Source organism: Marmota flaviventris, chromosome 3 (genome assembly GCF_047511675.1).
Source record: "Marmota flaviventris isolate mMarFla1 chromosome 3, mMarFla1.hap1, whole genome shotgun sequence".
NCBI classification, from domain to species: Eukaryota; Metazoa; Chordata; class Mammalia; order Rodentia; family Sciuridae; genus Marmota; species Marmota flaviventris.
The window spans coordinates 4,321,763-4,335,893 of NC_092500.1; the positions used below are offsets into that span (position 1 = coordinate 4,321,763).

Here is a 14,131-nt window from a genome sequence, read left to right on the forward strand (position 1 = left end):
GGACAGCTGCCAACCCCCAGACCTGGAAGACCGAGGCCGTGAAAGGAGAAGAGTGGCGCGAGCTCCCAGGGGACCTCGCCTGTTCCCAGGAGGAGCGTGGCCACGCCTTTTCCTCACTGCCCCCCATGATTGCCAGCCGCCTCTGGGGCCCCTGGGGTCAAGAAGCGCCTTTGGTGCTGAGCCCCTGCTTCTCCACTCTGGGCCACTGGGCCAAGCTCTCTTGCCCTCTTCTGCCTCGACTTGCAAAAGACTCAGACCCTTCCGTGGGGGTTTCTGGACCAAGGAAACGCAGGCTTTTTTAAATAACGACTCTTTAAGGTTGCCACACTTCACACGTGACCCAGGGGAGTGAGGGCGTCCTTCTCATCGACTGCTGGTATTAAATTGTGTGAAATAATCTCCTGTGAGCTGATTGGTGCTGACTTCATCCATGTGTTTTTTCCTAATAACAAAACGAGGAGAAAATGATTAGCACATATGTGTACTTCCTAAGTATTTCAAGAAAAAGCTCATGGGCTTTTTATTAGTATTACCCCCATGATGCAGAAGGCATTTCAACCCCAAGGAGCCCCCAAATTGTTCCCCTTCAACTCTCCTCAGCAGCCAGGGCATGTTGCAATCACCCTGCAGTTAAGCAGGGACCGTGCTAGTGTCATCTGGGGGTGTCTAAGATTAGGCCTCCGAGGTATGACTGTGAAGAGGCTCTGCTTGACCCCGGGGACATGGATACCTTAGTGCTCCTTCCAAGCCCAACAGAATGACAAGTCACGGCCCACAGGCAGCCCGAGGTCTGACAGGAGCAGATGCTGTGGGTCCCTCAGAGCGTGAGCCAAGGCTTGACATGTTTCCGTAACTGGATGTTGGAACTACTCCTGGGTCCTATCTGTACCCAACAGGTGCCAGGCAGCTGGGGAGTCCTCTGCTGCCCCAAGAGCCCTCCTGCGTTGGGGACCCTCTCTCAGACCCCCAGCCAACTCGGTGCTTTTTCCTGGGGCCTCAAAGGTCCAAATCAGGAACTGCGGGTTCCCCCACCTGAACTGAGCCTGCCTGGGGTCCCCAGTGCCCAGATGAGGCTGCCCAAGGAGTGGTCTCCACGCTGCCCAGTCCCCTGCCCCTGGGCACTCACTGCAGACACTGTTGCCTGGCCAGGCTGCGGTTGCTGCTGTCCAGGGCCCTGCGCAGGTCTCGCTGGTGTCGCTGCATCTGCCGTTCATACATCAGGTCCTCGCGAGCCTTCTGGATCCTCCGCTGGTCCCAGTCCATGTCCCGCTGGCACTCCTCCTCCTGCAGCTTCTGGAGGAGGAGAGGCGACTTGCTGCTACCTCGCCCAGAGCCCAGAGCCCAAGGGGACTGTCCAGGACCCCCAGCCTCCCCTTCTACAGATGGGGAAATGAAGGCTCAGAGAAGGGGCAGCTGGAGGACCCCCAGCCCACCCTCATCCTGCCTGGCCCAGCTACTTCCTGCCTCCTGTTCCTAAAGGGACAGTAGCAGCAGCTCAGTTCCAACAATGTTCCCAGCCCCATGTGCACAACTGAGAGCAGGGTGAGAATTTAGGTCCTCAGGAGGGCTCCCTGGCTGGCTCAGACACCCGCCCTGGGGAACTCCGAGAATGTGCTGGTGCTGGAGACCACCCTGCCACCACAAAGCCCAGTGGGCAGCTGGCCCTGTGGTTCTGCAGTGCATCCCCATCACCGGCCAGACCCTGCTGTGCAGAACTAGGAGCCCCAAAGGGGAACCTGCACAGTGTAAAGGGGGCTGCCTCATGAGTGGGGCAGTGCAGGTCACCCATCAGGTCCCCTCCTCCCAGGAAACCCCACTGCAGTGGGTGGGCAGGGCAGCAGGTGCCCTCCCAGACCCCTATGAAAGGGTGGAGGACAGAGCACCTCTCTCTCCCACATAGCAAGCAGGGAGGGTCAGGTCTGCAGGCCTGGCCTAACCCCACATGCAGATCCAAAGGCAGAGGGTGGGAGCGGCCTCCTGTGAGCAAGTGACCCACTCCTGGGAGCCTCCATGTGTCGCGAGGCTGCACACAGGACCTGGGCCATCACACAGGCTGCTGTCACAAACATAGTGGCAGGGGTGCAGCACTAGGGCTAATAGCCAGGCAGAGGCCCAGACAGTCTGCAGGATCCTAGGTTTCCACATCCCACTGCTCACAGCCCAGAAGCTGGGAGGAGAGGGTCCAGATGGCATGGTGGGGGGTGGGGTGGTGACAATTTAGGTGGCCCTTTCCCCCCCCCTTATGCTTTGTCTTTTGAATTTTCTACAGATTGGACATTAGACCAAAAGCTGCCTTTAGGGCAGATGGCTGACCCTCCTGGCTAACCGCTGGGGCTGAGTCGAGGAGTGAGTGAGGCGCAGGACCTGCGCCCATTCCTGCCTCTGTGCTCTCCGTAGCCTCCGGGCCTCCTGACCCACCACCCAGGCCTGGCTCCTGCCCTGCCTCACATATCCTAACCACCCATGCCCGCTGCCCTTGTCTGGGCCAGTGCCAGGGCCCTTCCTCCTCCCAGCAAGTTCTCTGACTTGGAGGCTCACCTGGCAGGGCCACCCCAGCCTCTGATCAGCCCTGGACCCGGCGGGTTTCAGCACCTCCCCATCTCTCCTGCCAGGTTCTGAGTGGTCCAGCCCGCAGGTATGCTCCTTTCCTGCCCTGGCTCCTCAGCGCCAGTGCTTCAGCACCACCTCCTCCCCTAGGGCCCCCACTCCCAGGGGCTCCAACTCCAGCAGCCCACCAGCTGGCCATGCTGGTCCCGGGTTGCCTTCGCCTGTGATCACCAATAATGCCACCCCTCCTTGTCTCTCCCCCAGGTCTACCACTCTGACCTGTGTCTTACTCTCTCTAGGACCCTGGTGGCTCCCATGACTGTCCCCTGTCCCAGAGACCTTCATTCCACTGGCGGGAGCACCCTTAACCTTAGATGTGGCCGCACCCACCAGAAGCCCTGACTTCATGGGATGAGCCCAGCTCACACCTGCGCGAGCATGGCTGGAAGCACACCTGGCCATGGGGTGGGGTCCCCGAGCCCAGGCCTTTGGCACCTGGGTCATCTATCCCATTCCTCTAGAGGCCACTCACACTCTGTCCTCTACGGTAACTGGCTTCTCGCCTCCCCAGGAACAGCTCCGGAGGAGCTCCTCGAGCCTCACCTGCAGCCCTCCTGAGACTGTGATGGGTCTGGGCGCCCAGCCATGCCAGGTCCTTGCTTTGCATCCTGGCCTCAGGCCCCCTGCCCTCCAGGGACATGGCTCCCACAGGCTCTCCTGCCCTGAAAACGCTGCCTGCATCTGTGACCCCTCCACTCTCTCTCCAGAGCCCATCAGGCAGGCCACTTCCCCTCCTGCACCACAGCACTCCCCATAGAGCCCTAGGCATGGCCTAGGTGCAGGACCCAGCAGGCAGCCGCATGCCGGCAGCAGTGTAGGCACGGGTCCTCCTTCCTCCCAGACACCTCTCACCTGCTCTCCAGGACACCACAGCTGGTGTCCTTGGGTCAGGCCCCCTTGCTCTGTAGTGAGGGTGGAGAGTAGCCCCAGGACTCGATCCCCAGTTCCCCGTCTAGGCTCACCCCTGTGCAGTCTCCCTAGGTCTGCCCTCATCATGCTCAGAGGTGACCACTCTCAGTTACACCCGCAGCCCAGCCCTTGTTCTGAACCCAGGCCGTACACCCTGCTGCCCTGCAGGCCTCCCCAGGCTTCACTGTCCCACAGCAGCTGTGATTCCTTCTTCCTTGGTGAAGAATCACTGCACTTCACTGCCTAGAATAAACATTAAATCTCCCAGCACTCTGTATAGTTAGGAGCAATCTTGTGACTAAACATTGTCCAATGGAATCTAAGTGGAAGTGTCTTGTAAAACTCCCCACAGTGTTTTTCCTCTTTCCTCCTTCTTCATAGCTGGAATATGCATGTGACTGCTAATGCTCAAGCAGATGTTTTGTGCTAAGAGGTGAGAGCCAGGTGCCAAGGATGGCCCTCTGGCCTGCCCTAGAAGACTTGGGTTGTTTTCCTACAAACCTAGTCTATATGCAAGACAAAGTTCTATTTTGTTCAAAATGCTGGTATTTGTGTTTGGGGGTTTTCTTTTTTGCCACATTCAGTGAATTGATCACAGCAGGTTCAGGTGTCTAAAGGACACTGCACACTTAACATATCTGAAACTGCACTGGTGACTTCCACTCTCCCTGCCAACCTGCTCCTTCCACCATTTTCCCTTCTCTGTGGACACCAGCTCTATCCTTCCAGTTGCTCCTCAAGACCCATCTCCTTCACATGCCACCTGCCTCATCACACATGGAGGGGTTTCTGGCTCTCATCCCCCAGCCGCTCCCACTCAGGGTGAGCGTAACACTGGCCAAGGAAAGCCACGAGGGGCTGGGGGGTGGCGGCAGGGGCACCACGGTGCTCTAAGGGCTGGGAGGCGGGGCAGGTACCAGCTTCTCCAGGACTTGCTGCTTCTGAGTGAGGTGGACCTGTTCCAGTTGCTCCTGGGACATTCCCTTCCAGCGGCCTGGGATCACACGGTGGGGACCAAAGGAGCTGGCCGCCTGCTGTGGGTTCTCAGACAGCAGGTCCCCGTGCAGCAGGCTGGAGATCTCGGCCAGGTTGTCTTCCTCCTCCTGCTTTTTCTCTTGTTTTTTCCTTTCTTGTGACTCTATGGCCTACACAGGGAAAGACATTGGGAAAGATGCTTTGAGAGACTCCAGGGGTGGGGTTCCTAGGCCTGGGTCAGCAATTCCCCTGGGGCCCTGGCAGGAGGCACATGCTGCAGGAGCAGGGAAGGAGGGGCACAGGCTGGTGTGGTATGGATGGACCAGTGGGCCCTGGCTACCTGAGCACTGCAGGTGGGTGGGTGGGTGGGACGGCAGGGCCACTACTGATGGGATTCATGCCTTGGGCCGCTCCCGCCCCTCATCAGCCTGGCACCACAGCTGGACAGGGCTCTGTGCCCCTCCTGTGGCCTGGCAGCCTTTGGACATCTGCAGGCTGCAAAGAACATGAATGACTTCTAAAAGCTGGGAGAGGTACTTCTTTTCACTGACCCTGATGGCCCAGCCACGGCCCCCAATACCAACTGCTGTTCAGATGCCCAGGACAGGTGGCTGTGTGACCTACAGTAAGTCAGCTCCTCCCTCTGGGCTGCAATAGCTTCTCTGTAAAGTCAATAGACAGAATGGGAACCCCTGTGGTCAACAGTTCTCCTTGGTGAGGAATGGACAGCGAATCCTGCAACGCAGGTGCTCACGACAGGCCTCGTGCCACACAGCATGGGCTCTGCAGCCAGACACCCCAACTCCATACTTGCCACTTAGAACTGGCACCCCTGAGAAAATCTGCTCACCTGCTGAGCCTGTCTCTCCACCAATTAAATTGTATTAATCATGGGCACATGTAGGGGCTCATCAAAATAATAGGAAATGAACAAACGAATTAACAAGGCAATGTGGTTTAGCAAGAACCCCAGCAGTGCCCAGTAAGAGGCTCAGGGATAAAAGAACAGAGTAGGTGAATGGAGGAAAGGAAGGAAAGACTCCCAGGCACTGGGTCCATTTGTTATGGAGCCTGAACCAGTCTCCCCTGAGCTGCTCTGTCAAAGGAAGGCAAGGATCAGATAACCTCTATGACCCCTTGAACCTCACTGCTTGGTGACCTGGGGCTCTGGTGCCTCATTTCTCTCCCTGCTGAAAACCAATCTCCTCTGCTCTCTGCCCAGGCTCTCCTGGCTTTTTTTTAATTATTATTTATTTATTTATTTTTTTTTTAGTTTTCGGCGGACACAACATCTTTGTTTGTATGTGGTGCTGAGGATCGAACCCGGGCCGCACGCATGCCAGGCGAGCGCGCTACCGCTTGAGCCATATCCCCAGCCCTCTCCTGGCTTTTTGATTGCATACCCCAGGACATATTTCAGCTTGGGCTCAAATTTATTTGGCTTACAATGCAGCACCTCTAACCCACAAATAAAGGATGTGCTTTGTAAGACACATGGACACAGCATTAAAAAAGACAGGGCTGAAACTATGTGAAGCAAAGTCCTGGTATTGTTCTCCTGCTGTCTCAGGGGCCACCCTGCACAGCTCCTTTGGAGACCAAGTGCCAGTCAACCAGCTAATCTGATCAGCTGAGCCAGACCCAGCTCGACCTCACCCAGGAAATATACCTGCATTTGCGAAGAAAACCTGAGAGGGGCGGGATCCGAGGAAGCTGGGAAGGACTGAGAGGAGGGGGTCGCCAGGAGACCACCATCGTCCTTGCCACTGTCCTCACTTCCCTGGTGAGTGCCTATCCACCTCTCCTGGTTGAGAAGAACTGAACCCAGTACCAGGCCGCAGAGCAGTGCCAGGTAGCATCTGCTCTCAAATTATGAAAGAAACTAAAGCTAAGTTTCTAAGTTTTGTTGCTGATTCAGAGCTAAGGGACAGACCAGACCCAGGGCCATCCACCTCAGCAGGGGCTCTAGAGGGAGGGGTGGGCTTGGGACCCTGAGGCTGGGGTCCAGCCAGCCGCGTGTGCCCATCCACCCTGGAGGCACAGTGCCCCGGCTGGGCACCTGGTTCCTGTTGAACTCTTTCACAGCTGCACAGACGGCCCTTCTGGCGTTGCTTTCCAGCGTCTGCAGGTGCCTCGCTGTTTCATCAAACTTGAGCTTCGTCTGCAAGTAGAGGTCCTCTACAAGGAGGAGAGACACGTCAGACCTGGCATGCCCACACGGGTGCAGAGTAGCCTGCATCAGGGTTGCTCATGCTGTCACCTCCCCTCTGTCACGGGTAGGCCAGGGATGATAATGCCAGGACCTGCCTCCAAAGGCTGAGGGGTCCCTGACTTCATCCAAGCAGAGCTCTCATGTCTGCTGTGAATGGGCAGTGCCTGGGGCTGACTGCTGTGGTCCTGGGGCAGTGTGCCCCTTGCCATCTCTGGTTTTGCAGGAGAAAGCCTCATCCTTACAGTGGGCATGGGGCAGTGAGAACCCAGAAAAAGGAGCTGCAGAAACCAGAAGGACAAAGGGGAAGGGGTGGCAGGTCACAGATACTTGTGGAGGGACAGTAGGACAGGACCTTCCCAGGCCAATGGGAGGGGCCCCAGTGGAGGGTCCCAATGGCAAAATGTGAAGATCATCCAGCACTTGCAGACATTCCTAGTTCTGTACCTGCAACCTGGCTTATCCTGAGCCACTGCATCCCCAGGCAAGGCAAGAAACACCTACTTCACTTTGGGTTGTTCCGTTTTTCAAAAATCATTAATCAGAAGTTCCTGATTTCTGTATTTGTGCCTGATAGGTCCCCTCATTATTTCCAAAAATGACAACCAGACTTTTTTTTGGGGGGGCAGGGTACAAGGGATTGAACTCAGGAGCGCTTGACCACTGAGCCACATTCCCAATCTAATTTTGTATTTTATTTAGAGTCTCACTGAGTTGCTTAAATTGCTGAGGCTGGCTTTGAACTCACGATCCTCCTGCCTCTGCTTCCCAAGCTGCTGGGATTACAGGCGTGGCTACCGCGCCCGACTACAACCAGACTCTTGAACTTCTGGCTTCTGCTCACCCCCAACCCCTCTTGCCCTTCATTTGTTCCTTTATCCAACACACAGCATCAGAGGCTCAGGTGGGCCACTGGCTGTGCTGGGGACACAGACACAGCAGCGAGAAAAACACAAAAGGTTTCCTGCCTCCCTGGAACTGGCTGTCTTGGAGAGAGTAAATATGTGGAGTTCAAAATAAGTGCAAAAACACACATCTGACCATTGGTAGAGGAGAGAAAGCTGAGGCAGCAGGCGGTCAGATGCCACTCGAGCACACACCTGAAGACAGGGAAGGCTTGGCAGTCAATGAGCCGGAGTGGGCAGGGCCAGCAGTCAGCGCTGGAGGCCGGCAGAGGCCCAGCACAGCCTCGCGGGCTATGGCAGGATTTGACTTCACCATGTGCCCTGGGAAGCCATCACAGGGCTCTGAGCTGAGGATGGGGGGTGCCGTTCAACTGGACATTGTTTAAAAAGCATCACTGCCCACCATGTTGAGACCACAGAGGGGAAGGACAGCTATCAGCATGGTCCATCTGGATGAAGAAGGTGGTGCTTCTATCCCAGCAATGATAACAGGGACAGAGAGAAGTGGTCAGCTTGAGGTATGTGTGGGAGGGTCGCATGTTTCCCTCCTATGTGGAAGCTACAAAGAGGGAAAGGGAACTAAAAAGGATCTCATGAAAATAGGAGGGAGAACGGACAGAGCAGAGGAAGGGGTATGGGGAAGGACTGGGGAAAAAAATCTACCAAGTTTTACACCATGACTTCTGCTTATATCTATGATTATAATGTGCTGATTAAAATGATGACAACAACAATAGAAGGGGGGTCAGCAGAGCAAGCGGGTCAGGGGAGGGAGGAGGAAAGACAAGGGAAGATGCTGGGGCTGGAGACTGATCAAATGATGGGTCTGACGCAGTGACCCACTATCATGTATGATCATCATGCACCACATCATAGAAATATGTGCAGGAGGTGACAGGGACAAGAGGTGAAGATGTCCTGCAGGGGGTCAGGGGTGGCCCCAAGTTTCTGGCTTGGTGAAGGGGAGGAGCAGAAAGGCAGGAGGGGCAGACCCAGAGGTGAGGTTAGGTCCCAGGGCCCTGTGAGAAGTCCAGAGAGGGAAAGGAGGCCTCTGGAGGACCAAGGCCAAGGCTGGGATGAGGGTCCTGGCCAGCGATGGCGATCTGGAGCAGGTGGGGAGGGAGGAGATCCCCAGAGCCCACGAGTGGGTTATTCCCACAGGTGTCTGTCTATATACGCAGTAGACAGACCAACAAAAGTCCCCGCCTTCACTGAGCTAGGGTGTGACACTCAGGAGCAGTGTGGCAAGTACAAACCCAAGGTGTGCCAGTAATTGAGCCTCGGGAAAACGGAGCAGGGAAGGGACGAGAGGCCCAGGAGGCCCACATTTCAGCACAGCCTGTCGAGGACAGGGATGGCACCAGATGCGCCTTGTCCAGGGAAGGACATTTCCAAGCAGCAGGAGCAGAGACCCTGAGGCAGAAGCGAGCTGGACACAGCCATGTCCCAGGAAGAGCGGAAGACAGTGTGCAAAGAAAGGAACGGGTGGACAGGGCAGGGTCCTGGCTGGAGATGGGCCACACCCCGAGCCTCAGAGGTCCTCGGGAATTTGCTTTCGCTCAGTGACTGGGAAGCCGCTGAAGGGTCCCAGCAAAGGATCCCACCTGACTTTCAGGGTTCCACCCTGGCCACGGTTGAGTGGAGGCTGCAGGGGGAGAGAGCAGAGGCAGAGGGTAGTTAGAGGACAATGCAACAGTCCAGCTGAGAGGTAATGAAGCCGAGTCCAGGTGGCAATGGTGGCCATGTGAAAAGCAGCTGAAACTCGAGATGATCTGTGGGTGGCCTGGATGTGGAACTGAGAAGAGAAGGAGTCTTGATTGGGGCTGGCGTGATGCGAGAGGAAGGTGGGGCCTGGGGGAGAGCAGAGTGACCGGACCTGCGCTGAAGTTCAGAGCTCATCAGAGGCAGGGCAGCTGGGTGGGGCTGTGAGTGCGGATTCAGGGGAGAACATTCATAGGGACACATGAGCTGGAGAAACGAGGCCTGGGGGTGAGCACAGCAAGGAGGGAGGACCAGGCCAGCCCGTCCTTATCAGCAGCGGGCACAGGCAGAGGGGAGGCCCAGAGAGCGCTGGTGAGCAAGAGCTGCCAGAGCAGGGGAGAGAGTCCCATCCAGGAGCCTGGGCAGGAGGACCAGCAGAGGACGGAGTCCCAGAAGCCAGGTGGCCTGTGTGTCTCAGAGCATGAGATGATCAACTGTGGCACCTGCTGCCGAGAGGCCAAGCTGAAGACCTGAACCTGAGTGACAGGGAGGCCACTGTGCAGCTGGCCAGGAAAGCAGAGGTCTGTAGAAGTGGGCAGAGAGAGCGTGGGGGAGGATGCGAGAGGGACCCGGCTCCCAGAGAGTGGGAAGAGCAGAGGCTGGAGAGGGCGCTACCAAGGAGACAGCAAATGAACAGCCCGAGCGGAGGGGCTCGGAGTGGGGTACAGAGCTCCCGCCCCAGTGCCCTGCTCTCTGTACCACCCACTGGCGTGTCCCACAAGAGCAGGGATGCGCTGGCACGGGAGATAGGCCAGAGGGGCAGCGGCAGCTGCTGCTGCTGCTGCTGCTCAGATGGCTGGAGGAGGGGAGCTGCTAGAGCAGGCGGCTCGCAGCCTCCCTGAGAGCAGGACTTGGGCTGTGGCAGTCCCCTGAGGAAGACAGCTTGCTGCCTTGGCCTGGGGAGTCCTGGTGCGGTGTGTGACCACAGGATGCAACTAGGTCCCCATAGGCCCCCCTCTGACTTCCAGCACTCAGAGGACTCTGTGGGCCTACGTGTTCCCATCCATCTTCTAAGCACTGTGCACACAATGGGGGCAGAGGCCGACTCTGGGTTATCTGAGCCCCAGAACCCACTGGGGCCCTAACGCCGGGCTGACCCGTGGGGCTCTTTCCCCACATGCCAAAGAAGCGTGTGGCTGTGCACTTCAGGAGGATGAACAGCACCTGGGCCCCTGGAGGACTGACTGGTTGGGATCACTGAGCCAGTTCGCCTCCCTCCCTTACCTGCACATTTCTGGTGGGCACGAGCCCTCTCCCATTCCCGTTGCTGTTGCAAGGACCATTCTCTGTTTTGTTCCTCTTGGAATTTCTTCCTCTCCCGGAAGTTTAAATCCTCCCCCATGAACTTTTGCATTCCTGATATGGTATTCCGGATGTCATTATCTGACTGCCGGGCTGGAAGAGCTTTCTTAAGGGATAGGGGGTCAGACAGGTCAAATTCGCGGCGAGTTTCTGGCCTCTGAAAGCTCTGCTGGAAATCATTGGTAGCTCTACAGAGAGTTTTCCTATCTCTCCTTTCCCGATCTTCTAATATGCATGTGATCTTGTCATTTTGCCTCATTTCAGTAGCTAGAAGAGACACAGTATATGAATGAATTTACGAGGAAAAAATTTAAAAATCCATTTGAAAGTAACTTTTAATCATTGTTAAAGTAATACAACCCTCCAAAACAAGTAATGTTCCATTAAAGGATTAGTAACTTAAATATAAAAGAGCCCCTATGGACTAATAAAAACACAGACAACCTGGGTTTGGATTGTGGCTCAATACCTAGCACATGGAGACACTGGGTTCGATCCTCAGCACCACATAAGAAATAAACACATAAAATGAAAGTATATAAAAGAAAAAAACACAGACAACCCAACCAAAAAATGAGCAAAAGATAGGAACAGGTGAACCACAATAAAGAATAAATCGGAGATATCAATAAACTAACAATAAACAATAAACGGTGAGTGATCAGAAACAGAAGAAATGAAGGTAAGAGCACTTGTGCTGATGGTGTGATAAACAGGGTCACACTTCCAAAAGAGCAATGTGGCAACAAGACCTACCAGTTCCACTCCCCTGTGCACTGGGGACATGATGCACAGACGGTCACCACAGCAAGGTTTCAATGCTAAAGAACTGGGGAAAATCCAAACTGCCCATCCATAGGGGTGATAAAGAAACTGGTTAATTCATACAGCAAAACGCCATCAAATAATGAAAACAAATACTCTCGCTGGGTAGATTATTGATGAATTTCAAGAATATTGAGTGAAAAAAAGTGTTATAAAAGGATAGGCTTGATAGGATAAATTTTTGTAAATTTTAAAAAGTTTTAAAAACAAAAAGCAATTTTATATTGTCATGGACATGCAGACAGTGTAAGCAGGAGAAACACATGGGAATGCTGCAAACTTCCCAGGAGGAAGGACAGGGAATTGTGAGGACAGTGCTCTGGCTGTGAACCCACGGTTCTCAGAAGCACTCAGAACAAGGCAATCTGGCAGATGTGAGCAGCTAGTCTAGTGTCCATATGTGTCCTCCACTTTTTTGTAATTTGAATTATTTTACAACAGGAAATAAAGAAGGTAAAAAGCTTAGAAAATATAGAATATTAAAAAGAAAATAAACTCCACTTATAATACCATCATCTGACATTGCCACTGCTGAACGTTGGCCTTTTTGTAAGCATATTTTATTTTTTTTTTAAAGACAGAGAGAGAGAGAGAGAGGATTTTTTAATATTTATTTTTCAGTTTTCGGTGGACACAACATCTTTATTTTTTATTGGTGCTGAGGATCGAACCCAGTGCCCTGCGCATGCCAGGCAAGCGCATTACCGCTTGAGCCACATCCCCAACCCACGTAAGCATATTTTAAAAACGTAGCCGATAGTCCATGGCATGTATGATTTTGGGTCCTGCTTCTTTTCTGTTTTAAAAATCCTCATGATGTATTAAAAAGCAGTTTTTAAATAGTTAAAAATTTGGTCATGATAACGGAAAATGAATTCTATGTGAAATCTTGATCTAAGACCTAGACACTATTATTTGAATCACATTTGCCCTGGAGTCAGCTCGGGGAGTGGGTTCTGATATGTGCTGCCTGGTATGAACAGCTGGTCTCCACAGAAGATCTTGAACTCTGGGGCGAGAATGTGTACATGTGTGAGTTTAAAAAAGTTTTCCAAAAATTTTAAGAAAAAGTAAAACATATATTTACTCTTAAAATATATTTCCTATAATATATATTAGAATTCAAAAGCTGTTTTCCTCTGACAAAGGATTGAGCCCAAGAAGTTAAGAAATTTTAAAAGGAGAAAGAACGTGAAAATGGTGTGTGTGTGTGTGTGTGTGTGTGTGTGTTGGGGATGGAACCCAGAGCCTGGAGAAGGCTAAGCAGGTGCTCACCACTAAGCTACATCCCCAGCCCAACAACTTTTTCAATACTGTGAAGAAGTAAGGAATGGAGCCTGAAGACCCTCCACCCTAACTCCAGGGACAAGCACTCAAGAAGTGCTCACCAAAGGTTTCATGTCTAGCTCTTTCAGTTGCTTCTCTTATCTTCTGGTCATGAACCTGGGAGTTCCAGGCTTCTGTGTCTCCCTGGAAGTGGAAAATCAGGGACAAGGTCAGAGCCAGAAATGGGTGTTCAACAGACCATCCTGTCTACCTTTCTGGTCTGACTGCAAAGTAGCTACCTCAGGCAAGAAGATACCTTTTGCTTCCTCCCTCCTGCTCTTCCTCCTTTTCTCCCAGCCACCAACCCCGCCCTGCCTCGCCCCGCCCCTCTCTCCATAATGGGGTTGCCAAGGAACGGTGCTAGGGGTGCCACAGCCTTTTTTATTGAATTTTCAGGCAGTTTTCACTAAGCTGCCCAGGCTGGCTTTGAACTTGCAGTCCTCCTGCCTGTGCCTACTGAGTCGCTGGGATTACAGGTGTGGCCACCAGGTGCTGCGCTATCAGGACTCTTCATGCTTGGAAAACTTTGTAGTTGGTTTTCTGTGCTCTGGACTTTCCCTCCCCCTTTCCTGGTCAACAGACACATCCTCAAACACTGCTTAGGCATCTCCTCCTCTGGGCGGCGTTCCCCTCCCTCACAGGCTGACCCCATTGCATTTTTCCTGTGAGCACTTTAATGCCCGCCTCCTCCCCTGGGCCGTGAGCTCTGCAAGGTCCAGAACTGGCTAGTCCCTCCTCGGGACGACTCTCCTGGGGCCGGGCTTGCCCCAAAGGGTTGTGTGTCCGACATGAACTGGGCTGGAAGGGACCCTGCCAGTGTAGAAAACCTGGCTCAGAGGGAGCAAAGCCTGTCCCAGAGTCCCCATCACCCCCAGGCACGGCCCTGTCTGTCCGTGGGGCGGGTGGGAAGGCCGCCTGGGCCGCCAGGGCTTCCAACCGCCCTGGGCACTGCGCGGCTGCGCTCGGGCCAGGCTCGCCCGGCCGCTGCTCTCCCTCCCTCACCCCAATGATTCTGCTCCTGGCGTCGAAGACCCGCTTCTGCCTGCACAAGTCGGCGTGTCTCCTCTTGGCCACGCTGGCGTCCTGCCGCAGGTCCGCGGGCAGCACGACCTCCATGGCTCCGGGGGTCGAGGGCAAATCCAAGCCGGCAGGGCGGAGAGCCGAGACCAAGCCGCCGCGACCCGGAGGCGCAGCTCCCCAGTGGGCAGCCGCGTCCGGCGCGGAGCCGGCGGGCGAGTGAGCGGTCACAGCGCCGGTTGCCAAGGAACGGCGCTCGCGCCGCCCCGCGTCTCTCGCGAGACTTGGCGAGGCC

General features: G+C 54.6%; 1 protein-coding gene across 1 annotated transcript; it reads right to left on the reverse strand.

Moving 5' to 3' along the window:
• Positions 1 to 349: 349 nt before the first annotated feature.
• On the reverse strand, positions 350 to 13,973 carry Ribc2 (RIB43A domain with coiled-coils 2). The gene is made up of 7 exons (XM_027954558.2): positions 13,822 to 13,973; positions 12,882 to 12,963; positions 10,591 to 10,935; positions 6,551 to 6,669; positions 4,434 to 4,661; positions 1,127 to 1,293; positions 350 to 442 (listed from the first exon to the last, which is right to left on the reverse strand). Exons 1-7 carry the CDS (start codon positions 13,933 to 13,935, stop codon positions 364 to 366), a joined length of 1,134 nt encoding a protein of 377 aa, XP_027810359.2. The 5' UTR covers positions 13,936 to 13,973; the 3' UTR covers positions 350 to 363.
• Between the last annotated feature and the right edge of the window lie 158 nt (positions 13,974 to 14,131).

Bases quoted from the DNA above. Each gene is read 5' to 3' on its own strand.
- Ribc2 (XM_027954558.2), bottom strand. From the start codon at position 13,935: ATGGAGGTCGTGCTGCCCGCGGACCTGCGGCAGGACGCCAGCGTGGCC. The intron at 12,964-13,821 runs GTGAGGGAGGGA...TTCCACTTCCAG, and splicing joins CCAGGAGCAGAATCATTGGG to GGAGACACAGAAGCCTGGAA. The intron at 1,294-4,433 runs GTACCTGCCCCG...CTCCTCCTCCAG, and splicing joins AGCAAGTCCTGGAGAAGCTG to AAGCTGCAGGAGGAGGAGTG.